The sequence below is a fragment of the Psilocybe cubensis genome, chromosome 6 (assembly GCF_017499595.1).
Source record: "Psilocybe cubensis strain MGC-MH-2018 chromosome 6, whole genome shotgun sequence".
Lineage (NCBI taxonomy): Eukaryota > Fungi > Basidiomycota > Agaricomycetes > Agaricales > Agrocybaceae > Psilocybe > Psilocybe cubensis.
The window spans coordinates 1,359,899-1,385,443 of NC_063004.1; the positions used below are offsets into that span (position 1 = coordinate 1,359,899).

Here is a 25,545-nt window from a genome sequence, read left to right on the forward strand (position 1 = left end):
ATTGGCCTCGTATACGAGCTTAGGGAGTACAGAAAGGTGTTTTGCTGACTTGAAGTTGTGTCCTGTTGCTGGATGGGTTTGATGGCCTTCACATGGCAAACTCTAGTGAACTTTGTATCTTTTTGCATACTTCAGACAGAGTCACAGAAGTATAGCAGTAATTTGTTGTGTAGATGTTCTGTGAACTGAGTTATATCGAATATTTGCCGAGAATCAAAAGCGCCCAGAGGAAGCTCAAGAAGCATAAACGGAGCCAAGTTCGACTTTCTTCCGGAAACAGTAAGAAATTCGTCCGTCGGTCCATTAGACGAGGGGTACAGACTATTAATGCCTTCATTTAGGTAGACGAGCGATCTCGAACAACACGGAAAAAGATACAGTAGTTCAAATGTAACCTGTTAGATATATCATGAAAAAAACATGGACCCCCGAGGTTGGAATTTTTCGATTATGTGCCTGCCAGACAAGATTGGCCAGTGGCAGTTTCTACGAGTGCAAGAGATCCGTTGCATTTGACTGATATAAGGGAAATCAATCAGTGAAGGGATAGTATCTTTGTTGGTCCAATTCAAGAAGATTTCGGTGAAGATGGTGGTTGGCTTCCAAAACGTTGTCCAACCGATGATGTGGTTTCTCCGTCTCAGGGGCTTACGCCAAGGCACTGATCACGTGGTTTTCATTACCGTCATCAGTGGGATCTTCGAACGATGCACTGGCAGCCGCGCAGCATTCAACTACTACGTCAAAATCGCATATACTGAAAGCATATCTTTTAGAAACGTCACACTCAAAATTTAGCACATTCTATTAATCACCCTTCGATATTTTCCTTACCATGGATGTGGTTAAGGCTGTGGAAACTTATATCAACAAGTTGGTCTCAACACCCTCGTCCATGAAAGTGTTGCTATTAGACACACATACGGTACGTACCATTTCCAGGCAGGCATGATTTTAGTGATTTTAGTGTCTAACTTCACGGATATTCCACTGAATAGACCCCTATTGTGTCACTAGCAACAACACAATCCTCCTTACTCTCACATCAGGTCTATCTGACGGACCGGATAGACAACAAGAAACGAGACCGCATGGCACACATGAAGTGTGTCTGTTTTCTACAGAACAGCGAAGACAGCCTCAGCGCGCTAGAGGAAGAACTGAGAGAACCTAAATACGGAGAGTATTATCTGTGTCAGTCGGTGAATCTCTTGGCTGTTGTGTTGCACTTCTTAATGTCATTGCCCTGCTTACTGGCTTTCGCGTGCTTGTTGCAGATTTCAGTAACATCTTAACTAAAACTGCGATTGAAAGACTGGCCCAGGTGGATGAATTCGAAGTCGTGCGCGAGGTGCAGGTGTGTAATGATAATTCACGACCTGTCTCTTAATATTTAACTTGTACGGTCTAGGAATATTTTGCTGACTATGCTCCAATATTGCCATGCCTCTTTTCTTTGAACCACACACCCTCTGTAGCCAACCCCTTGTATGGATCAACGGTCAATTCATGGGACCCTAGGGCACTCGAGCTCGCTATGCAAGGTATTACGGCCGTACTCCTAAGTTTGAAGAAGAAACCTGTGATTCGCTACGAAAAAATGAGCCCTATGGCGAAAAAACTGGGAATCGAAATCCAGGTATAGACTACGAACTTCACTAATTTCTATTTTCTCTGACATCTATCACAGCATCGCATGCAGTCTGAATCATCCCTTTTCGACTTCCGTCTAACTCAGGTCCCACCACTCTTTCTCATCCTCGACCGGCGTAATGACCCTGTCACCCCACTGTTATCTCAATGGACATACCAAGCAATGGTCCATGAGCTTTTGGGAATTCATAATGGGAGAGTCGATTTGAGCAAGGTTCCTGACATTCGACCGGAACTATCTGTTAGTTGAAATTTATCTGTCTTGCTAGTTTCTGGCTGATTGGCTTTGGACAAGGAAATTACTCTTACAACAAGTGTTGATCCGTTTTTCCAATCCAACTATCTCGCAACATTTGGCGACTTGGGATCTTCCTTGAAAGATTATGTTCAAGAATACCAGACCAAATCATTGGCTCAATCCCCATCTTCAATCAATTCTATCGCCGATATGAAACGATTTGTTGAGGAGTATCCAGAATTTAGGAAGCTAGGAGGAAATGTCAGCAAGCATGTTGCTTTGGTCGGGGAACTGAGCAGACTTGTAGGCCGAGACAAGCTGCTAGAGGTCGGTGAAGTCGAACAGGGACTAGCGACAAGTTCGGGAGCGGATTTAAAGGTATTTTGCCGAATACTTTTATTGCCTGTTATGTTAACATTATTGCTCACCATCAGGCTGTTCAAGATATGATCACCAATACCGGAGTCCCACCTTGGAACAAACTGCGGCTCGTTATGTTGTATGCTTTGCGCTACCAGAAAACGCACACGGCCAACATCGCGTCTTTGATTAATTTGATGCTGGAGAATGGTGTTACTCGAGAAGATGCCAAAGCATGTGTTTCTGTATTGTGGGTCTCTCGAGATAACGCTGATGGAACTTAACAGCTGGTTTACGTGCTCCTTAACGTTGCGGGAGCTGACCAGAGGCAGGATGACCTTTTTTCAACAGAGTCATTATTGGCGAAAGGTCGTTCAGCATTGAAAGGTCTCAAGGTTAGTGTTTATTTACACCCCAAAGTACAATTTATCTGATTTACACCTTTCTATAGGGTGTTGAGAACGTGTATACCCAACATACACCACACTTGTCACAGACCCTTGAAAATCTGTTCAAGGGGAGATTACGAGATACTAGCTACCCCTTCTTAGATGGCTCGGGGCCCAACGCTGCATTACAGAGGTAGTTTATTGTCCGTGATATTCATCTCTCACCTCTGATACCTTCCAGGCCACAGGACGTTATTATTTTTATGATTGGAGGTACCACATACGAGGAAGCTAGGACTGTCACTCTCTTCAATCAAGACCCGGTCGCTGCGTCCAATGGCGGTGTCGTAAACCCAGCAGGGATACGCCTTCTGTTAGGCGGTACATGTGTGCACAATTCATCATCGTACGCACTGTTTTCATATGAAATCTACGGTTGTTATAACATTTGTGCATTAGATATATTGAAATGTTGCGGTCGGCAGCGCTTAAATTCCCAGCGTCAGTGTACGACCCGCCACCGGAGTCTGCTACGAATGCGCCGATATTGAATCTTAACCTCGGAGGAGTAAATGTAAGTTTAGGAGGCGCTGCTGGCACTGGAGTATATCGATCCAGCGGGGAAGGTGTTGGCGTCCAGGCTGATGGGATCCGGGATGGGGTCATGAACCTTCTTGGAAAGGTGAAGCAGGGAGTTGATCGCATCGCTATTCCATGACGCAGGTCTTCTATTGCATGGACAGCTGTTGTTTAGTAGTAGTTTTAGTAATTTATTTCAATATCTGGCTAAAGCTCGGGAGGTCGTTGGGACATTGTGGTGGTCGCCTGGCAGCGAAGGGTTCCACGTGCACGAGTACGCGAAGGTGACACGTCAATAGAGATCACGCGATGCGCTCATTCCTTTCCGTATGCTCGCTGTCATAAGCACAAGTTGCTATAACACACTCCTTGACTTACATCTTTCCTCTTCTTTTCCATCTCCTCCTTACATATACCTCCCTCCATAGGCTGTACGCCCGGAACAGGTATCCTTTTCAATGGCGAAAGGTCTCTTTGCGAGTCTTAAGGGCGTTGATGCCTTTGGAAAGGTATGGTCTATTTCAAATCGGGTTTCGCACAATGATATTGAACGTGGCAATCTTATTTTCTTCTACTAGACTACTGAGGATGTAAAGGTTAAAACGAGGACTGGGGCCCTTTGTGAGCACAAATTCTTCCTTCTATCCTGCGATGAGTTGAACAAAATGTTGCGTTTCTCTAGTAACGATTATCTCGGCCGCTATTATTCTGTCCGTCACCATGATTGAGTTTCTCGACTACCGCAGAGTAAACGTCGACACATCGATTGTCGTAGACCGAAGCAGAGGCGAGAAGTTGACTGTCAATCTTAATATCACCTTCCCAAGAGTACCCTGCTACCGTACGTCATAACTGCTTCCTTCTAACTAGGATCTCATGTTTACAATCTTCAATTAGTCGTCAGCGTAGATGTTATGGATATCAGTGGAGAGCTTCAGAGAGATATCTCACACAATGTCCTCAAAACACGACTTGACAGTCTCGGCGTGGCGGTTCCCAACTCATTTAACGCGGAACTGAGAAACGATTTGGATAAATTGAACGATGTCAAGAAGGATAATTACTGCGGGTCCTGCTACGGTGGTTTGGAGCCGGAAAGCGGATGCTGTAATACTTGTGAGGAGGTCCGGACGGCGTATGTGAACCGTGGATGGAGTTTCGCCAACCCAGACGCTATCGAACAGGCAAGCAGGTTCCTAACGCATTCGTTTGATTTTCTTTTCTCATCCCCTCCAAAATAGTGCAAAAACGAGGGATGGGCGGACAAACTAAAGGAGCAGGCTGATGAGGGCTGCAATATCTCTGGTCGAATTCGTGTCAACAAGGTCATTGGCAACATCCATTTCTCACCCGGCCGCTCTTTCCAGACCAACACCCGAAACTTATATGAACTTGTTCCATATCTCCGAGATGACCAGAACCGCCACGATTTCTCACACACTATTCATCATTTCGCCTTTGAGGGTATGCTATCTGACTCAAGTTCAAACAACAACTTGGACTGATTGTTATAATCTTTCAGGTGATGATGAATATGACTACTGGAAAGCTGAGGCCAGTAAGGAGATGAAGAAGCGAATTGGAATCAACACCAATCCACTTGACGGGTCTGTTGGCCGCACCGTAAAAGCCCAATATATGTTCCAATACTTCCTTAAAGTCGTCTCGACGCAATTCCGTACCTTGAACGATGCTCAGATTGTATGTACTTCACACCGTTTCTGGTTTTCTTTTTTTTGACTGAAACGACTGCCGCTGTTGTAGATCAACTCGCATCAGTACAGCACAACACACTTTGAGCGTGATCTCAGTGAGGGTATTAACGGAGATACACCCGCTGGTCTACACGTTCAACACGGTGTCACTGGTCTGCCAGGTATACGTTACTACGGTACCATTTGATAATTCATTCATCTAATCTTTTTTCTCTCAGGCGCTTTCTTCAACTTTGAGATCTCGCCTATCCTCGTAGTACATGCTGAAACTCGTCAATCATTTGCGCACTTCCTGACATCGTTAGTTCACCTTTTCATCAACCTTTTGTGGTCATTTTTGCTGACGCTGGAGTTTTTTTTTCTTGTAATTATAGGACATGTGCGATTGTCGGAGGAGTTCTCACCGTCGCATCTCTGCTCGACGGCATTCTCTTCGCCACAGGGCGCGCGCTGAAGAAGTCAGGTGTTTCATCATCAGGCGGCGGGTATGGAGGAAAGCTCATGTAAATTATGCACTCATACACGCGGAAAAGAAACACATCGACGCAATTTTGGGGTCGTCTATAAATTACTTGCATAGCTCGAGTACACCCACCCCACTACTCTATTGTGCGCCCCAGGATTGTTCTTGTTTCACCATGTACCGTATAATATGGATTTGCGTTTGTACCATATATCCACTGCTAACACATTGGTTTTTATTATCTTTTTGTCGTCCTGATGCAAGCACAAGTCGCGAAGAAATTGAATGTCAGGCAACGGAAACCATGGTCTCAACCCATTTGCACGATTCATCTATAGGGGATACAGGTAGAGATAAATCCGGTAGAGTAGAAAAATACAAAATTTACACGACGGGAAACGAAAGCAAAGGAAACAGACGAGAATAAAAATAAAATAGATAGAGATGCAGAAACCTGAGATTCCTGATTGGAGTGCCATTTCTGAGGTAGCAATATTATTGATGGGAAGAGGTCACAGTTGATGGGGTTTTCATCGACCGTGCACTTTACGTCTTTTTATCGGAGTTGGGACAGCGTGAGCATGCTTCTTGGACCGGCCGTTATCATGGTTGGTTTCGACGCGCTGTGTGCCGTACACCTCTTCGTGATTATCCTGAATAAGTTTGCCAAATGATTAGACTGATACATGGAAAAAAGGAAAAGAAAGGAACTGTCATTGAAAGAGAGCCAACGAAATAAAAACATACCTCGGCGCCCATCATCAGCTCATCATCTTCGTCCTCGTCCTCGTCCTCTTCCACTTCGGAGTCGCCATCCTCTTTATAATTTATACGATTCCGTTGCCTGAACCTTCGCTGGCCACTTTGTTGGCGTGGACGACCAGCATCAGGCCATGCACCCGAACCAGAGTCGACGATCTGGGCATCAATTTCCTGCTCATCTTCATTCTGCTGCTCCTCATCCTCTGATTCGTCTTCAATGATTTTTCGGCGCGGCGTTCGCAGATATCGCTGATACTCTTCAGACTCCTCTTTCTTTTTGATAGTAGTGGTTGATGTAGTTGCGACATTCTGATACGTAGGCGCGATGCCTACGTTATCGCGTAAGAAAGCCTCATCACCTGAGCAGCTCTCCTCACGCTTGACGTGCACAACGGCTTGCACCCTACGAATGACTGTAGACGAGCGTATAGTTGCTGGAGCATCTTCCTTAGGTAATGCTGCCGGTACCGCTGATTGCTGTACACTTGAGGCAAGGTTTTTCTTAACACGTTTCACGCCTGTGGACGACCCTTCTCCTCTATCGTTCCCAGCCTGTAGGGGGCGCACATCTCGCTCGTGATCGATATGGCTTTTGGCTCTGCGTTTGCGTCGTTGGGGGTTTGTGCCAGATCCGGGTTGGGATCCAGGTATTACGGTGGGAGAATCGAGCGATGACGGGCTCGGTGGAGCGGGTGCCTGAGTTGGCGATACTGTCGTCTCCAAAGGCCCCTTCGACGAGGGCGCTGAATTTGAAGTATTGGAATACTTCATGGACTTGGGGGTCTGAAGCGCCGCTGAGCTTACCCTCTGAGGCTGCTTGTTATCGTAAGAATAGGAATGTTAAGTGAACAATACGGATGTTTCGAAACAAAATCAAGCATACCTGAAGCTTCTCGACGACCAGCTCATCTATCCTCGATGACTGCGCACATCGTTCCTGCTCGACGCGTAGGAAGTGTTCTTGCCAATTGCGCGACTGGTCTTTCCATTGGGTCACCTCACGCCGGAGTTGAGTGATCGTCTCGATCTGCCCAGCGAGCGTCTCTGCTTGATGAGCGATCTAGTAATATCATCTTTAGTCAGTGATATCTTTATCGAGCAAAGATCACAGAAAATAAGACGCACTGTTAACTCGGCTTGGGAGAGCTATGTATCCATGAGTGAGAAGCGTTAGCATCAAAAGCTTAATTAGACAAATTTAGGTTTCTCAATGGAAGAACATGGGCACGCACAGCAGCTTTCGTCGAAACAATCTCTTGTTTCCAACCTTGTGCTTCAAGTTGGAATACATGCAGCTCTCTAACTGCCTTATCTCTATCCGCTTTAGCTTCTCGTAGCTCAACGCACATACGTGCCACCTCCAAGCGTGACCGCGCCTCGACATCCGCGAACTGGCGTAGTGCCATATTACTAACATAGTTACACCATTTATGAAGGGCAAGAAGACTTACAGCTTGGTAGGCTGCCTTTGAAAATATTGATAACGATTCTGCGAATGTCGCTGATGGAGTTGGGGACGACATAATGGTTTGGCCCACTGTGATTCCAGTGTGATTCACGCCGAGGGACTAAAGAGACAGGCGCGTGACAACGTTCGTCGCCACTGGTCACATATGTGACACGACGTGTACAATGGGTATGCTTTGATTTAGGGTAGGTCAAATGTCTTGGTACTACTAGTACTACTATTACTATAGTACCAAGTTGAATAAAAATCGACTTATACTTCTTATTGAGTTTCAGGTCAATTTTTTGAAAATTTAAGCAGCGTAATGACTTTGATTTGTCAACGCATCTTATTATTTTATTTTAACGTCGTGAGCAAGAAAACCTGATTCCTTTGACTTCCGATGGAATACTATCTCGTTCCCATAAAAGTGAACTTTGCTGCAGGGACACTTTCTCCTTTGTGGGACGAGACATATTGCCAACGATGCATGTTTGGGAAAATGTTGTTGCATCTCTCCTTATTCAGTGATAACTTGATGACTTTTGTCCCAATAACAAGTTTCCTCATTCGGAAATGTTTATGCCTGAAATGGTAAGCCCATCGTGCCAGCAGGTTCCTCAAGTACACTAGTCTACTGGGTATGATACAGATTCTATTGTGGATATAATTAACTTTTTCTGGGAAAGAAATTTCTACTGCATTCATTGTGTAAAAATCATCTTTCAGGCCGCAAATTTAGTGCAAGCAGGCCCGTTGTGCAGTACAGGCGCTTATATGCACAAGAAGGAATATGTCCAATATTGCGCTCTCCGACATCGCAGCCATTTGTCTTACGTCACACATGTCGATTATCCATCAAGTGAAGGGCATGCTTGATTTGGGAAACCATATTTGACAACTATTTTGGCTCCATTAATATAGAAAACCATTTGACGTATCGATGATTGAAGGTTGAACGTAACGACAGTGAAGAAACAGCAAATTCAAACATTACCCCGACGCTCCCATTTCTCACATGCTTATTTTATATTGGCGTATTGATTCTGTTTATTGGGTGTTACAATTAAAGCTGGGCCTGCACGGATGAAGTTGAAGCGGAAATCCGTTGAATGTAGTATCGTGGTTACCTCACCTCCTTGGTCAAGAATCAGTAAGTATATCTAAAACCAATCGTTGGGTCGACGTTATCGATGCTGACCTATTTTTTCCGAATTCACTTATTTTTGTTGTCGCTTTGCACACATTTGAGAGGCAGACTCTTTCATAGCATCGGACCAGTGGGCGTCCCAAAACTCTTCTTCATTGCCTTTTTGCTCTGGTTCGTACGCATTCAAATATTAGCACAGCGTTAATAGAGAGAACTCACTAGAACCGGGTTTACGAATAAGTGAGAATACAGAGTGGGCAAGATCACGACGCTCGACCAAGGTCAACATAGCGTCGATAGATTGGTTCTTGCTTGCTGCGTGGACCAGCAGCTCTTTCCACATCCAAGCAAGCATGTCTAAGACACACTCAGAACTCTAGACGTAGTGTCAGACTTTATCGACACATGTAATATTTCAAGCGAATATATGCACCTTATATATGACATTCTTGTCGTCATCGGTGATTTTGATGTTGAAGGGCAGGTCAGTATATTCACATCTTCGTCGAATAATAAGTAAGTAAATGCGTTTGCTGATTCGAACTTTTCAACCTACCTGCTGTTACATTTTTCCATGCCTTTGACGGTATCGGTACACAAAACAAGTGCCTGCTGTATGCGCTTAAAGTCAGGGCCTTTCACCTTCGTCATCAGTTGCCAGAGTTTTGGAAGCCACTTCAAGATTTCTGCGCTGATATCGGTCATCATTTCGGCTTGCTCCTCGTACCCATCCGTACGGTCTCGTCTAACGTGCTCTTTCAGGTCTTTTAAACCAGATTTAAGCGACTCCTTGTGTTCAGCATATCCGATGGCATTCTCAATCGACTCTGCCGGAAAATATTGAGCCATTCATCACATACTCCGGAAGACAACAGAAAAACTATGTACCTTGCGTCGATTTTTTACTTGGAGCTACCTTGGTAGTCTTGGAAGTAGCAGGGATATTTTTCGGCTTCGAAGACGCGGATTTGCGGGCTGTTGTGGGCTGTGCGTCTGAAGAGGAAGACTCGGTGCTTATGCGAGGTTTTTTCCTAGTGGGCTCGGTTAAAGTGAGCGTAGCCTCAGAAACAGGTTTTTCAGCTCTGGTCCTCTTTTTTGCAACAGTAGGCATTGAGTGCTGAGCAGGGGAGGGGTATGATTCTTCGATGTTGTGTTGTGGGAGGGAGCAAGTTATATCCTACAAAGAGCTTTCAAATCTGAGCTCGTGACTACATCAAGCAAAAGCTGTCACCAACAGGCGTGAAGCTGTCCGATCCTATTGATTCAATGATTAATTAATTCTAGATTGTTCATTGCATTTCCATAAGTTACAATGCAAGTGGTTTCGATAGCCTTCTTTACTTGGTTGGGCACAGCGCACACAGCATTAATTGTTCAACAGGTTGAAACGATAATGCGTTACAACGCTGGGGACAACTTCGGCTTTCACTCAGGGAGGTGAGGTATGGTGAGACCAGCAGTTTTCGCAATCTGCAGAACTTTGTTCGCCTGAAGTAGAAAGACGCGATTAACACCTCGGATATGGGCAATCGATTCATATCCTGACCTGCTTAATCATCGGTGCATCTATCATCTTCCCATTCAAGTCAGCAGCACCCTTCTGTGATTCATGAGCACGTTTCATCGCCTGAATAATTTGGGATGCTCGTAGAATTTCTGGAGAGAGTAGAAAATATTAATTTAACGAAAACAGTAAACCAAATTTCACCGAGAACTTACCTGCATTCGTTGGCACGTATGTAGCGTTAATTACAGCAACCTGAGAGGGGTGGATTGCTTGCTAAACAGTACCGTTTATGAATAGTTAGCTTTGTTGAACATAATCATACTCCAAACAGCCAAACGACACACCTTGCCCGTAAAACCCAGCTGTCTCCCATCATCACATTCTTCCCTCAAAATGTCCAGATCCCGAAAGTCGACACAGACCATGTCAATGGCTTCGAGACCAAACGCCTTTGCCGTGATAACGATTTGGGAGCGGGTGTAGAGAAGCTCCCGCCGCGAAGTAGTGCGAATGATACCAGTGTCTGCGCAATCTTCAAGACGTTTGCAAGCTCAACCGTCGCATTTCATCCAATGACTTGCAAATCGAAGTAACACTCACAATCTTCTGCGGCGAACTACATTGATAGAAACACCATCATCAGAGGAACAAGAGCACAGAGATTTGGTGCATTTGTACTCACAAGAAGAGCGCTTAGACTACCTCCTGTAATGCCTCCGCATGAAGACCTCCATGACGCGATGGATCCCAAATTCCACATTCCCTTCGCGCTCTCGATACTAGGAATGACATTAAGGTGCGGTGTTTTCAGTCGGCGTCGAGCAATGGAGACGGCATCTGATATGTAGTCCAAGTCTGTGGTCGAGTGAATTTTTGGTAAAATCATTGATTTAACCAAAGGGTGCGACACCTGAGTTCGACGGGGGTGCTATGAGTTCTCCGCTTGGCTACTTTGGAACCAGGTACATACGATCTGTGTGATGTCCTCGCGAAAGAACGGCGTCGTAACATCATTCACTCGCACAGCGACGTGTAAACCATGCAAGTCCGCGCTTCGCTCCTAGAATTCCAGTGTTGAAATATGTCAGGAGCCAGAACGACACAACAAAATTCAGTTAGTATGACCAACTTCTAGGAATTCCCGCAACCGCTTTCTCGCCGCGAGTTTATCAGCCGGGGCAGGGGAAACGCTGTCCTCCAAATCGTATATGATTACATCCGAGCCTGAGGTGATGGACTTGTTGAGCATGCGATCTGACGATGTGGGGACATAGAGATATGACCGATGTAGTGACGTTTTGCTACTCAATCTCCTTGCCTTGTTAACTGCAGGATTGCATTTCAAATAAGACTTCGCGTTTAGAAGGGGTCTTTGCAGAGTAGAAATCATTAAAGAGATACAAACAGTAAGTGTATAGCGTGTAGGTGAGAGTTAAAATACAACGTGGGAATGGAGACAGTAGCTAGTGATGGTATGTATGATGAATGTAGGTTGTAGATTTCCGAAATAGCAAGAAGATAAACCCTATGGATATGATAGTAATGTAACGATAAAGTATGCAATTGTCCAAGCAGCAAGAAATAGAAACCCTATGAATATAATACAGTGAGTAGATTGCAGCAGAGATGGCTTGAAGATTATGTACAAAGGAAGGTAACAGAGATTGACCACAGGCCAAAAAGCATGAACAAAACGAAAACAAGAAAAGCAGGCAGACCAAAAAAACTTATTCTGAGTCAGGGTAGAGAAGCTCAAAGTCGGAGAGATTGAAATCGTCGTCGTCTTCGTAATTTAACTTTTGCATCAACGTCGATAATTCAGCGGAGGGAGGAGTCGTGATAGTGGAAGGGGAGGAGGGCGTGGTTGTAGTCGTGGTCGTTGCGGAGGTCAGGGAGGCGGTGGTATTATGTGTGGACATGGGAATATGACCAGTATCGGTCTCGTCAATAGTGTCAATGGTACCAAAATTATCGGTATCTGCGTGTTATTCTTTTATCAGTAGCGATTCAGATATAATTCATAAGATGTTTACCGATCTCCTTGCTCGTGCTTTCATTTAGATGGGTTTCTTCATCGACAATCATCACCCCGGACGAAGGGATTCTCGAGTGCAGAATTTTGTCAGCATATTTGATATTCGAGCCTGTTGTGGTGGCCAGTGGTGGATCGGTAGGGTAGATGTCTGCTGTTGTTTTTTCTTTGACAACTTTGGCAGACCGAGTTGGAGATGCCATTGGAATATCCATGTCGTTATTAACGTGTGGCCGAGTCGTGACGTCGCTATCTTTCGGCGCTTGGATCAGTGAAGGAGGCGAGCTTTGCTCGAGAACATGGACGCCTGTGATAATCATATCTTCAGCGATATCTGGAGGTGCTTGTGTTAGAGGACTAAGCGGTAGGTCATTTATCGCGTCATGAATTATATTGGTTGTCGCCCTCTCCTTTGGGGAAGCAGTTAGCTGGCGTTCAGATACGGTTGCAGCCTGTGTGCTAGCGGGATGCGGAAGAGTATTCAATACAGGCGAAGCCATAGGACTTCCAGAGTACAAAGGTTTAGGCTTCTTTCTTTTAGCCTTCATTTTGGACTTCTGCCTGATTGAATCTTGGGTGCGACGAAAATAGATTGGTGTATGAAGATTAGTCGATGTCACAGTCTCGTCCTTGTCTATGAGCCTAATGGCGCGTGGGCGAATGAAATTGGAAGATGAAAATATTGAAGTCCTCTGGGAATTTGCTCGTCTGGAAGGCCTAGAATTCATCATTAACTCTCTGTACGAGCGCTGAAGTTCGTCTAATGTTGCCCCAGAGGAACGCGTGGCCGAGTCTCCGGGGAAGATTTGTGAAGTTTCTTCTGGGTCCGTCCGTGCCATTGCATTGGGAGTGTCGTGAACAGGACTCGAAACGTTCATTCCTGAGTCACTAATATCTACTACCGGACTGTCATCATCACTAGATTCAATCACAAGGACTTCGGCATCCTTATCAAGCACGGGTTTTTGGGGGCGAGATTTCGAAGGAGGGATATCGTCGTCAGAGCACAGATCGATAACTTCAACCGAGTTGGATGCCGCTTTTGCAGACTTTTTCGGTTTTTTTCGAGGGGGTGCCTGATCATCACTTTCAGAACTTGATGTGATCTCAAAAGATCCCAAATGTTTGACTATTGGGCCAGCAGTTCATTGTAGGCCTATATGACAAGCGAAGAATCATTCCTCACCTTTTGGTGGTAGTGGTGGTGTCGTTCTTGATTTTGGTTTCGACTTTGGCGTACTTTTAGCGCTTGAATCCGCTTTATAATAGAATGGTTTGTATTGAGCGTGAAAAGCCTTTGAGAAAATAGGTGAACATACTTTTTGGGACACGATGCCTTGGTAGCATGACGCCAAAAGGAAGGCCATCGGAGTCAGAGTCTGAAAGACGGTTTTCCGTCGCTTGGCCAGACCTTTTCGGTATTTTCAGCGCTGCTGACTTTTTCATGGTTGGTTTAGATAGCCGTCCAGCTCGTGTGGGAACGGGTGCATCGGGGGTCGACATTGGGAGAGGAGAAAAATTCGGCGAAGACGCGACAATTCGTTGCCTGGGGGTGGAAGGGCCAGCCTCAGCGTTGGGTTGACTCCTGCCCACACGTTTCCTCTTCTGTGTGGAACCAGGAGTCGCGTCGTCGCCCATCGACACGGTCCTCAAGGATGGAGACTGGATAAGAGAGTTGTCAGAAACGAGGACCTGAGCGCCTTTGAATAAGAGCACCTGCCACCGGGCCGGGCATCTTCTCTGACAATTTGTCCTTCAGTCCTGTAAGCTTTTGAGAGTAACTCGGAAGACTTCCATTCAAAGAGATGCGATTTCGTTATGGCTTTACTTTGAGAATGTAATGTAAGTCTGAGTTTTATCAACCAGTGTAATACTTGTCTAGTTAAATGCGTGCTTGGCAAAAGCATGCCCTGGAATTCGATAAAAAAAGAGTGATATCAAATGATTCAAATCAAGGAGTTTTAAAGTACAACTGCGAGGGTGTTCGTCTATTCTTAAAGCTCATCTCCGACTTGAAACCATCGACTTTACGCCGTTCCGTCGCTGTGTCTATCTCCGAGTCAGAATCCGGAGGCCTGCCAGCAACGTACGGGAAGATATTGCGCCATCGACCTATAGCTATATTGTCATGTTTCACCAGTTGTCACTGAACCTATTTATTCTCAGCAACCGACTTAAGTCAACACTACACCGGAAAAGGCATCACCATTTTGATTCACGATATCGAATATAAGCATAGGAGACTCTTTGATACACCATCGAATTGGATTTCGTATATCCCTTATCTGTCCAGGGACAAGAAGGGCTGTTTTTAATTTCGCTTCAGCAAGAAATGGACTCGCCCAACTCGCCTAGTATACCCCACCGTACGGTCTCCTCGTTGTCTTCTTTAGCTACGCTAATGTCCAGTCAAGCATCCCTCAGTCGCTATCTCCAATCAAATGTCCCTCCGCCTGTTCTTATTCACTCCCTCCATGAGTCGCGAAGCTCGGTGCTCAGCCTGGCTTCCAATGAGCGCTACATTTTCTCGGGTAGCCAGAACCAAGATATCTCAGTGAGCCTGTATTTTAATACTGCTATTCTGCCGTTTGATGTGTACTTGTAGGTGTGGGACAAAGAAACCTTCCAGCTGAAGGACACGTTGCGGGGCCATACAGGAAGTGTTTTGGGCCTAGAGTATGCAAAGGACAAGAAGTGGCTGTTTAGCTCCTCAGGTACGATGATTTTTTCTCATAGAGGTGTATCTGTTTCTTAAGTGGACTCGATTCCTCAGGCGATAGTACTGTGCGGGTACGCATGTTTTGCTGTGATACTATCTTTGAGTCACTCACTCACATTCGCACAGGTATGGTCAACGGAGACTTTGGAACCACTATACATCATTCAACCATACATGGGAGAGGGCGCCGGTGACCTCTTCTCTCTCGCCTGGTCATCAGCCCTCCAAACCATCTTCATTGGCTGTCAAAACACCTCCCTACAATGGTTCGATTTCCGTGAACCTATCTCGCGATCCTCCTCTTCATCATCACTCCGCCGCGAATCTGAAGGCACGCCTGCTCTAGGAGCAGGAGCGACATCGGGGACCTCAACTCCGAACAAGCTAGCTACTGCACGACAGGCCCACAAGTTCTTCGATAGTTACCCCCAATATGAGCGGAAAGCCGCCGACATTCATGCGAAGAACGGGAAACCTGGTCGAGGCAGCCCGGACTCTGATAGGTCAGATGCATCTGGCCCCGGGGAGTATCTCTGCATACCTGCTACCAATGTCATCGACTCAGCGCATTACGGATACATATATACCATGACTATCCTGACCGGGTGGGATCAGGGAATACACTTGGCTACAGGCAGCGGTGATGAGTTGGTCAAAGTATGTTGACAAGAGTTTCTTCTTCGCATCTGGTATTTATCTCTTATCTCTCTTCGCAGCTATGGGCGTGTGATTCAGGGGTTCCAGAACTAGTCCACGAGTTTGAATGCAGTCATGGCGCGGTTTTGGCTCTAGTCTCTGAAGGAGACACCATATATGCCGGTTGTCAAGATGGCTATGTTCGGGTCTTTGACCTTGAGACAAAAACGTTTGTCAGGACTATAATCGTACAAGAGGTCTGCATCTTAGGAAATAATCCAATTGGTTTAATATTGACTACTCCCACAGGGTGTTGACATTATTGCAATGTCCATGTTGGGCTCAGATCTCTATACTTGTTCTGCTGACGGTTGGATCAAGGTATTTAATATGGTGCTTCAAAACAATTCCATTTTTTATCTTGACACTTAGCGATGGTCTGCTTCTTTTGATTGTACTGCCTCATGGAAAGCGCATGACGGTATCGCTCTTTCCTCCATCATCAGTAGGAGAAACACCTATGAAAGTAGTGGATTCTATCTAATCAGCGGAGGGAGTGACGATCATATCAAGGTACTCCAAATGCGGATGAACATCCCTTTCTTTCACCTTATCATGCATTATCTAGGTTTGGGGTGTTACGCCGCCGAAACCACGTCGCTCGGTCGCCTCCTATGAAGACAATGACGTGGAAAATCCGAACAAATCATGTATCGGTTCTGGAACATTTTTTGGTACACTTTCTTGACATAAATAGTCGTTCAGCACCTCTGACAACGTGCACAGATACCATGGTTTATGCCCTCTCTAAATTTACAACGATTCCTAGTATCAGCTCTATACCTGCGCATAGGGAAGACTGTCGACAGGCTGCTATTTGGTTGAGAAAGTGCCTTGGACAACTCGGTGCGAAGACATCATTGGTAATGTTTTTGTCTTTCTCTTACCCTTTTTGTTGCTAATGATATGGAAATAGTTACCCACCGGTGAAGGAAACAATCCCATCGTTCTGGCAACTTTCTCTGGCGCAAAAGGCGAAAAGCCAAAACGCAGGGTACTTTTTTACGGGCAAGTCGAACTTCTGTTGTAATGCTTCTACTACTAAACACGTATCTCCCATAGACACTACGACGTAATACCTGCACCACCCGAAGGGTGGCACTCAGATCCGTTCATCTTGACTGGGCGCAATGGATACCTATATGGAAGAGGCGCCACCGACAACAAGGGGCCCATTATTGCCGTTGCATGCGCTGCTGCCGACCTCCTCTCACGCCGTGCACTTGAAGTTGATTTGGTATTCCTTATCGAGGGGGATGAAGAATGTGGAAGCAAAGGATTCAAACAGACTGTTCAAAAGCACAAGGCTTGTCATACAGCTTTCCCAATTGCAAATTGATTTTTACACCCAATTTAGAACGCGATTGGAAACATCGATGCTATCTTGGTTAGGTGAGCCTCAGTCTTTTTTGACACTCCGCATTGGTTACTGGGTACTGACATCTTTTAATTCTAGTAACTCGACTTGGATAGCCGATGCCCAGCCATGCATTACCTACGGTCTACGCGGAGTTGTACATTGTTCAGTGGAGGTAAAGAAAGGACAGCTACTTCATCTCGTTTGTCCACTCATTTTTACTTGACAGATCAGCGCCGATAGGCCTGATTTGCACTCTGGAATTGAAGGCGGTGCTGTAGCGGAACCTATGGTCGACATGTATGTAATTTCTGGCTTTTTAACAAAGACACCAGGGAAATCTTATTTCTTCGTTTTGCTTAGGGTCAGGCTCTTGGCAACCCTCACAGATAATAATCAGGTAGTACAGATACCTGGTTTTTGTCAGTATTTCCTTCTTACAATCCTCGATAATCTTACTGAAGGTACTTGTTCTCAGACGACAAAGTTCGTCCGCAAACAACGGAAGAAAAAGACTTGTACAAGCTTTTATCAGCAGTAACCAACAGGCCTGCATCGCTTTTGTCATCTCGCTGGCGCGAACCATCATTCACAATTCACAATGTTGAAATCTCTGGCCCGAAGAGTCTGTTTATCTCTCTTTTACTATAGGATTAAACTAAAATTTAAAACATCATCAGATGCTACTATTATACCAAGCAAAGTAAATGCACAGTTGTCCCTGCGTCTGGTACCGGATCAGAGCCTCGAAGATATCGTCAAATCTCTCCGTGAGCACCTACAGTCGTCTTTCAACAACCTTCGCTCGCCGAATAAGTTGACTGTATGCGTGTGATCATTCAAATATGTGTGCAACAAACTTAATTGTTACTTAGGTCAATGTCAAGCATACAGCAGATTGGTGGCTGGGTGATCTGGAAGGACATTGGTTCGAGTCGTTGGAGAGCGCTGTACAGGAAGAGTGGGGTGTTGCTCCTCTTCGTATTCGTGAAGGAGGGGTGAGTTCGCCTGTTACATGCACTGTTTTTTGCTCACTAATTTCCGTCCAGTCTATACCTTCAGTGCCTTACTTAGAAAAGGAGTTCGGATGTCATGCCCTCCATCTTCCTATGGGCCAGAGCTCGGTTAGTTGGCCCCCTTTCCTGGTTTTGTCTTGTGCTTAACTTTGTCTCAATAGGACCAGGCCCATCTACCCGATGAACGCATTTCTCTCATCAATCTCCGTAAAGGAAAAGCCGTCATCGAGCGCTTCTTACTCAAAGTTGCGGCTAGTTGCAAAGATGCTCAGTAGAATGACCGTCATCTTGGGGTACCGGATACTCCAAACAAAACCCACTGCGAGCTGCCAAATTTACTCTCCATACTTATAATTGACTTGATACCTGTTCGTCCTCGTTCTTTTTCGCTATCAATTTCTTTTACACGTATCTACATTCACATTAATTTTGTGTTTCCTACTTTGTTGTGTATTATATCGCAGTCAATCCACCCTCTCATATCAGTTTGTTTTTGTTTAGTAGACCTAATTTTAGCTTGTATATGTTGTTACTTTGGTTCTGGATGAAACAGTAATACATTTGTTCAGACAATGATCTGCGGAGAAGAAGGATAATGAGCTCTAGGGTAGAATGTGTCAGACATCACCTAAACTGACCGGCCACCCGCTGGAGAAATCAAGTCGGTTGATACCGAGCTACAACGTAGTAATATGCCAGAACAGATACATCAATTATCAACGGCATGGTGTGCATCGGAGTATCATTCCACTTACAAAACTACCGGACGGCGTGGAGTAGTCTGCGCATATAGATCGGTGCCAGGTATGTTATTTCAGTTACAACAAGCAGAACAGTCAAGGTTTGAAGCACTTACGGTAAACGATGATGGGTCCGTCATCATCGTCTATCAGGTCCTGGCCTCCAGGGCCAATAATCTGAAGAAATAACATAAGAATGAAACCTGATTCGGAGAACTTTGGTACATGATTATACATTATCGTGGCTTCCAAGAACAAGTGTACCACCGCCCGAGGTGAGCGAAACCCCGTCTTGATCAACAAAGCCGCCCGTTGCACTAAATGATGTGTGGTATTAACGCTTCGAGGATCAGAACAGTGAATATGGGAAGTTATACCTGGTCGAGCGTCCTACACGAATGTTATAGGTGCTATTGACGCCTCGGCAACATCTGTCCCATGATGTAAAGAGGTAGTAGTAAGCGCCGTTTTTGAACATACAGCTGGCTTCAATAGCCTTTGCGTTTGCAGCCGTGCGCTGTGCCAGTGATAGAATTTTGTTGCTTGTAGTTTTCCCGGTCGATGGATTTATCGCCATTTCCTTGATGCCGGTCCAGAAGCTGCCAAAGGATAATAACCAGTTGGTTCCATCTGAAATTCGCAAATTGGCTGAGGATTGAAGTACTAGACAAAAGTAGACAATTTATCGACTTACCTACAATCAAAAGGCTAAAGCCGGCTTTATGTGAGTATTTGAACTTCAGAAATATAAGGACATCTACTTGGGGTCAATAGCCTGGCATCAAAAATTAATAATTTACTTCAGTTTTCTCAAAGAAACAACTGACGTTGTAATTGTCAGCCTTTGAAGTCGAGATAACCAAACCCAGGTTGTCGAAGCTTCCTGAAGGAAATTCAGATTTGTTCATTGTATGCATGCCTATACTGCAAACCTGGTTGGCCTGTCGATGATTTTGCGAGAAAAATAGCCGACTGATGAGGTATAAATCAGAAACAAGTTTCGTCCCGTAATCTGTTATACTTACGTGCTGAGATCCAGAGGTCGATGCTGCATAGTAAAGCTACTCATTCGGTTCGTAATTGAGATTAATTCAAGACGGGCATATATATTCTCACATAAAATTCGCCGTTTATGTATGTGCAATCTGGTGCCCACAATGCCCTGTCATGATTGAAAAATGGTCGAGAAAAGGCGAGACATCATCTTGACTATATGCCTCACCTATTTGAAGCATTGGTGTATGGGTCTGTCCAAGGAGCCCCATCAGGCCAAACCGTCCCAATTAGATTCCAGGTGACGCGATCCTTCGAGGTTCTGATCTGTATTCCAACGGCAGACGCTGTAACGAACTTAGATAGGAATGTACCGATATGTTTACTGAATTATACGCATAGAAAATAAAGTAAGTTCCGTCTTTGTCCTTGCAGATGGTCGGGTCATGAACAGCCGTGTTTCCTTTCACTGGCTCAGGATTAACAAATGCGCGCCCCAGGGTTACAAGAGCAAGAGAGGGCAAAAGTGCAGTGAACCAACGCATTTTGGGAAACTGTTTGCGGTGGAAAGTCCAGTCTGCCAGAAATTTATAGGGCTGCCAGAGTGTGGCAGCTCCAATCTGGAATTAGATGAAGTTGGAGAATCTTGGAGTCGAAGCATTATATACCCTACAATGACGGGGTAAGTCCAGTCATAAGAACGAGCAATCCGTTCGTTGAAGGCTTTGCCGAGGCTTTTAATGGCAGTGTGCACTGAACGTTGGTGAATGAACTGGCAGGAATGACGCGCTTCTGCGTTCAGGGGACAGACTTCTGTGCTTTTCATAGTTCATCGAAGCTCTTAGCATCAGATTAATATCCACCTCAAATGAAATGATCGCCACATATAAAAAGTCAAGGAAAACGTTGTGGGCCGAGTCTAAGGAAGCATACTAGATGATTAACCTCAAACAATGTCGGAAATAGCAAGATACCATTCATGCACTTGTGAACGGAATTGGCTTCATGTCACTGCAACGGGATCCAGCTGTCTTGGGACTGAAGGGGAACGGTGGAAGAGGTTTTATGGGTTTTGTGCCGGATCAGGGGAATGAGACAATGAAGGCAAGGACACTGTCCCGAAGACAATATAACCCACCATAAAAATAAACCCAGGCTTTTTGCCCCACAATATATTCAATATGTGTGACTACAACATAGTGTCCTTTTGTCCTAACATCATCAATGAACGTCAGGATCATGAATTCGATTACACGACGACCTAAGAGAACAGTGTGAGCATATAGAGATTTCCATAAATTGCGCTACTAACTGGCCATCCGCTCGAGAAATCAAGGCGGTTGATACCAAGCTAAGACAGAATTGATTGTCAAAGAAATACAAAAGCATCCCTGATTTAATTACTTACGAAACTTCCGGAAGGCGTGTAGTAATCTGTTCATTCAGGATCAAGTAAAATCAACGAGAAGGAAAACAGAATAAATATTGTAATATGCTTACGATAGACCAATATGGGACCGTCATTGTCAACCATTAGGTCTTGGCCACCAGGTCCAATGATCTTCAAAGATGAAAAGAATCATCAGCAGCACGAAAATAGTCAGATAATTTCAGTACTGGTCACCTTGTCATGACTCCCAAGGACGAGCGTGCCACCGCCTGAAGTGAGCGCAACGCCAGCCTGATCAACGAATCCACCTGTCGCCCTAAAATCGATTTTAATCGTCGTTAGTGATTAATAAAAAACTACTATTCATGTGCACATACTTGGTAGACCTTCCTACACGAATATTGTAAGTACTGTTGACACCTTGGCAGCAGTTATCCCAGGATGTAAAAAGGTAGTAGAAATTGCCGTTCTTGAAAATGACACTGGCTTCGATAGCGCCGTTGTTCGCTGTGCGCTGTGCAAGCGCGGTAACGGTGTTGCTTGAGAGTTTTCCTGTTGACGAGCTGAGTGACATTTCTTTGATACCGGTCCAGAAACTTCCGAGGGACAGGAGCCAGTTACTTCCATCTGCAGAAAAGATTTCAATGATCACATACACTCAGTCGGAAAATGTGTAGGCGCACCGATCAAAAGGCTGCAGAACCATGAGCATATAAGGTTATGCACTAATAATGTGAAAGGCATAAGGTGGCCTTACTTAGGATCAATAGCCTGTCCTCAAGGTCAATTTAAACAAATGATTCTGGATGGAATGAATCATCATACATTGTAGTTATTAGCGCTTGAAGTCGACGTGACCAAACCCAAGTTGCTAAAGCTTCCTTTGGAACATTTAGATCTATTTCCCGTGGAAAATGATAAAGCTAACCTGGTTGACCAGTCGAAGACTTGGCGAAGAAGATGGCTGACTGACATGACATGGCTTAGGACGTAAATCATCGACGACGGTGAGGAGAACTCACATTCTGAGAGCCAAAACTTGAAGCGGCATAATAAAGCTATATCGGTGTTTTAGACAGCTACAGAAACGATAGAACTGTGTTCTAACATAGAATTCCCCATTCAAGTACGTGCAATCAGGCGCCCACAGGTTTCTGGATTGATGAGTGAGAAGGCCAAGAGAGGGTTCAGGATGCTGTTGCGATCTTACCCGTTGGATGTTCCGGTGTATTGGTCTGTCCAAGGAGCGCCGTTAGGCCAAACTGTTCCAATCAGAGTCCAAGCGGTACGGTCTTTTGAGGTTCTGATTTCAATTCCAACAGCAGTGGCTTTGGGAGTATTTAAAAATATGCATCCGAATTTTGAATGAATAAACGTACAAAAAATGAAGTAAGTCCCATCATTGTCCTTGCACATGGTCGGATCATGGACAGCTGTATTTCCGGTCACTACTCCGGGACCGACGACTGCACGTCCTAGAGACGCAAGGGCAAGTGAAGGTAGAATTGCAGAGAGCCAATGCATTTCGGGGAATATAATGGGGGGTCTTGGTGTGTCTGCATTTCCAGAGATTTATACAACGAGATTCGACTTCTCTCCGAGGTTAGTAGGACAGCTCCAAGAAGCCCGACTAAAATCACAGTAAAGGTAGGAAAAATTTGGAGTGAAAACATCGGAAATTTTGCCAGCATGTAGTCACGCAACCCGTTGAAAGGATCCGTACGTCGGTCCAACCTTCGCTGATGCATGCAATGACAATGAATGACATACATCTGGGTATAGCACATTCAGCACCACACCGCAACAAAGGTCACAGGTTCATTACACCAGTTCTTGTCCAATGGATAGAGAAGATGGATTGTTTAAAGCAACTTCCCGAAGAACCTCGTACATAACTGCCATACCGAAATAAAAGTCAAGGGGCCGCGAGCAGTTGCATGGATGAAAACCGAAGATAGACAGACGGTCCGGGTCCGTCTCATGAGGTTGTTGAAAGTGGCTGTGTCAAGCTCGTGATCGCCATTCGTTCAACCTGACATCTTGCAATTTGGTGCACTGCCAGCGAATTTCAACCGTACAAGCTGAGCTTGTAACACAAACAACTTCATAAAGCAAGTTATCTCGAGTTTACGATTTCCTAGCTATCCCTGGTGGCCGACTCCATTCACAGTTCCTCCTCATTACAAGTTTAAGTGCACACTTTCTGCATACTTCGGGTGCAATCCGGGCGCGTCATATTTCTCATACCCGGACTAGACATGAGTGGAAATGCAATAAAGTCAACGAGCGCAGTCCCTGTTTTGCTTTCCCGCTCCTCCTCAAACCCCTTTCACACAAAACATGACTACCTTTTCTTCAACTGGCCAGCAAAAGGCAGTCCGATGGCATCCACCTTCTTATGATATCCGTGTGGAAACGGTCCCGATCCCTCAGTGCGTCATTGGCGATTGCCTATTCTTGGGAAATATTGCTTTCAGGGGCTAATCGCGCTTGGGCTATCGTTCCAGGATTTTACAACCTGACGATGCGATCGTCAAGGTCAAGGTTAGTGTCGTCCATAATATACTGAATCTACTCTCGAGGTTGATTCATCTGCTTGCGATCGCAAAGTATGGCGCGCTTTGTGGTAAACTTTCAATTTATTTAAACCTGTGGTGGAGATGCAATGAATGATCTCTCGACTCCAGGAAGCGATTTACACGTCTACCGCGGTCACGGAGGGATTGAAGCGAAAGTGTAAGACCTCAGAACAATGAAAGCTTGTTGGATCGTTATTCAATGATTGTGTCTAGGCATATATGCGGTCACGAATTTATAGGCGAGGTAGTTGCTCTTGGAGCTAGTTATGGTGGGCACTCACCAGGACGACCACCGCTCTATTCGAGCTTGAAGGTTGGAGACAAAGTGGTGTCCCCTTTCACTGTGAATTGTGGCGAATGCCAGTAAGCGATGATATTCCATGGTAGCCTTAATATGCTGAAAGACTATCTCTTAGTGTCTGCCGCCTTGGATTTACTGGACGATGTCCAGAAGGTTTTTTGTTTGGCTCTCCTGCCCTTGACGGGGGTCAAGCTCAATATGTCCGGGTACCCAAGGCAGGCGGGACGCTCTTTAACCTAAGCGACTCATCCACTTGGTCCAGCAACCTTCCAAAGGAAGCACGAGAACAAGCCTTATCTAATCTCGCAGACAGCTCGCTCCTCATTCTGGCGGACATTTTGCCTACAGGGGTGTTTGCTACCCTTCAAGCGTTGAATCATCCAAAAGTGGCCCCTGTCCTCACAGGCAGGTCGTGGCCGCTTTGCTTCGAAAAGGAGGTGTCTGGTGGGAACGAAGTCAGCTTTACTGATGAGGATAGGGTGCTGAACGTTGCTATCATTGGATTGGGCCCCGTTGGTGTTTGCACCACTGTCAGCATGCTTGACGCAGTTGCGAACCGGAAAATTTCTTATAGGATTGTAGCGGTTGACCCAAATGAGTCTCGGCGCGAGAAAATGAAGGCCGTCTATGAGGCTATTGATGCCTCTGGAAAGGGCACTGGTCAATTCGCCGTCTGTGATATTGAAGAGTCCAAGAAAGTGGTCAAGGAATGGACATCGGGAGTAGGATGCACTGCAGTTCTAGAGGTACATTATTTTTTGAACTGTATTATGTGGATCTAATCAGAATGTCGACAGGTTGTCGGAAATACTAGTGCAATTAGTCTCGCATATGACCTCGTTCGTGCCTTTGGCGCCATCGTTTCGGTTGGGGTACATGGTGCTCCTCCTCTTCCTTTGACAGGAAGTCAGTTATATAACAAGAATGTGTCATTCGATTTTGGAAGATGTCCTGCACGCGCCATGTTCCCTCCGGCTTTTGACCTGCTGGGTGAGTCGTCAAATTCAAAGCACCAGAAAACAATCATGACTTATCTTTGCCTAACCACAGTCCGGAGACAGGATGTCTTTGGAGGCGTAGGAGAGAAGGCTAGTTTGATCGACAAAATCGTTGGCTTTGACGAAGCCGTTGAGAGCTATAGGGCATTTGACAAAGGAGAAGTTGGAAAGGTTATCTTCGATCCTTGGAAGTAATCTCCCGCTCTTTATTCAAAAGACGTAACGAAATAAGAACAAGAACGTTGGAAAAGAGTTTTGTTATATAGGGTGTATTCTGACTGATTTTTAAACCTCACTCAATTGCATGACTTCAATAATTTTTCAGCTGCACCACTGATTTCTTTTCCATATCCAGGGGCCTGAGCGCGCTCAAATAAGTCTATTTTTATTTCAATGATGACAATCTATTTTTATATCAACCTCATCTACTTTTCATAATTCATTTTCATGGTAGAGTGCAA

The 25,545-nt window shown here is 45.2% G+C and overlaps 7 protein-coding genes across 7 annotated transcripts; 3 read left to right on the forward strand and 4 right to left on the reverse strand.

Moving 5' to 3' along the window:
• Positions 1 to 835: 835 nt before the first annotated feature.
• On the forward strand, positions 836 to 5,441 carry JR316_0006912 (Vacuolar protein sorting-associated protein 45; the record flags this gene model as incomplete). The annotated part of the gene is made up of 20 exons (XM_047892657.1): positions 836 to 925; positions 999 to 1,194; positions 1,278 to 1,357; positions 1,412 to 1,639; positions 1,691 to 1,894; positions 1,949 to 2,269; positions 2,326 to 2,484; positions 2,539 to 2,646; positions 2,703 to 2,833; positions 2,882 to 3,046; positions 3,100 to 3,334; positions 3,648 to 3,728; positions 3,798 to 3,840; positions 3,902 to 4,060; positions 4,117 to 4,403; positions 4,461 to 4,683; positions 4,742 to 4,920; positions 4,984 to 5,095; positions 5,153 to 5,234; positions 5,309 to 5,441. 20 exons carry the CDS (start codon positions 836 to 838, stop codon positions 5,439 to 5,441), a joined length of 3,216 nt encoding a protein of 1,071 aa, XP_047747939.1.
• A 486-nt stretch (positions 5,442 to 5,927) lies between these two features.
• On the reverse strand, positions 5,928 to 7,682 carry JR316_0006913 (uncharacterized protein; the record flags this gene model as incomplete). The annotated part of the gene is made up of 5 exons (XM_047892658.1): positions 5,928 to 6,050; positions 6,145 to 6,972; positions 7,043 to 7,219; positions 7,285 to 7,305; positions 7,392 to 7,682. The coding sequence occupies 5 exons, from the start codon at positions 7,680 to 7,682 to the stop codon at positions 5,928 to 5,930; spliced, it is 1,440 nt and encodes a 479-aa protein (XP_047747940.1).
• Positions 7,683 to 8,826: 1,144 nt separating this feature from the next.
• JR316_0006914 (uncharacterized protein) lies at positions 8,827 to 9,867 on the reverse strand (the record flags this gene model as incomplete). The annotated part of the gene is made up of 5 exons (XM_047892659.1): positions 8,827 to 8,924; positions 8,976 to 9,132; positions 9,190 to 9,256; positions 9,313 to 9,583; positions 9,645 to 9,867. 5 exons carry the CDS (start codon positions 9,865 to 9,867, stop codon positions 8,827 to 8,829), a joined length of 816 nt encoding a protein of 271 aa, XP_047747941.1.
• Positions 9,868 to 10,181: 314 nt separating this feature from the next.
• On the reverse strand, positions 10,182 to 11,653 carry JR316_0006915 (Citramalyl-CoA lyase, mitochondrial; the record flags this gene model as incomplete). Its single annotated transcript, XM_047892660.1, has 8 exons — positions 10,182 to 10,244; positions 10,303 to 10,412; positions 10,476 to 10,536; positions 10,608 to 10,786; positions 10,864 to 10,879; positions 10,946 to 11,173; positions 11,234 to 11,323; positions 11,393 to 11,653. 8 exons carry the CDS (start codon positions 11,651 to 11,653, stop codon positions 10,182 to 10,184), a joined length of 1,008 nt encoding a protein of 335 aa, XP_047747942.1.
• A 2,974-nt stretch (positions 11,654 to 14,627) lies between these two features.
• Positions 14,628 to 18,358, forward strand: JR316_0006916 (putative di- and tripeptidase DUG2; the record flags this gene model as incomplete). Its single annotated transcript, XM_047892661.1, has 20 exons — positions 14,628 to 14,661; positions 14,710 to 14,849; positions 14,901 to 15,009; positions 15,069 to 15,085; positions 15,141 to 15,671; positions 15,731 to 15,907; positions 15,960 to 16,031; positions 16,083 to 16,223; positions 16,279 to 16,384; positions 16,437 to 16,573; positions 16,627 to 16,736; positions 16,773 to 17,001; positions 17,068 to 17,102; positions 17,167 to 17,242; positions 17,297 to 17,367; positions 17,532 to 17,692; positions 17,748 to 17,890; positions 17,943 to 18,065; positions 18,117 to 18,191; positions 18,245 to 18,358. The coding sequence occupies 20 exons, from the start codon at positions 14,628 to 14,630 to the stop codon at positions 18,356 to 18,358; spliced, it is 2,601 nt and encodes an 866-aa protein (XP_047747943.1).
• A 2,707-nt stretch (positions 18,359 to 21,065) lies between these two features.
• JR316_0006917 (putative arabinan endo-1,5-alpha-L-arabinosidase A) lies at positions 21,066 to 22,186 on the reverse strand (the record flags this gene model as incomplete). The annotated part of the gene is made up of 7 exons (XM_047892662.1): positions 21,066 to 21,077; positions 21,129 to 21,167; positions 21,225 to 21,250; positions 21,317 to 21,377; positions 21,441 to 21,522; positions 21,584 to 21,833; positions 22,135 to 22,186. 7 exons carry the CDS (start codon positions 22,184 to 22,186, stop codon positions 21,066 to 21,068), a joined length of 522 nt encoding a protein of 173 aa, XP_047747944.1.
• A 1,798-nt stretch (positions 22,187 to 23,984) lies between these two features.
• On the forward strand, positions 23,985 to 25,279 carry JR316_0006918 (Medium chain reductase/dehydrogenase ucsI; the record flags this gene model as incomplete). The annotated part of the gene is made up of 4 exons (XM_047892663.1): positions 23,985 to 24,148; positions 24,202 to 24,832; positions 24,884 to 25,076; positions 25,137 to 25,279. 4 exons carry the CDS (start codon positions 23,985 to 23,987, stop codon positions 25,277 to 25,279), a joined length of 1,131 nt encoding a protein of 376 aa, XP_047747945.1.
• Positions 25,280 to 25,545: the final 266 nt, after the last annotated feature.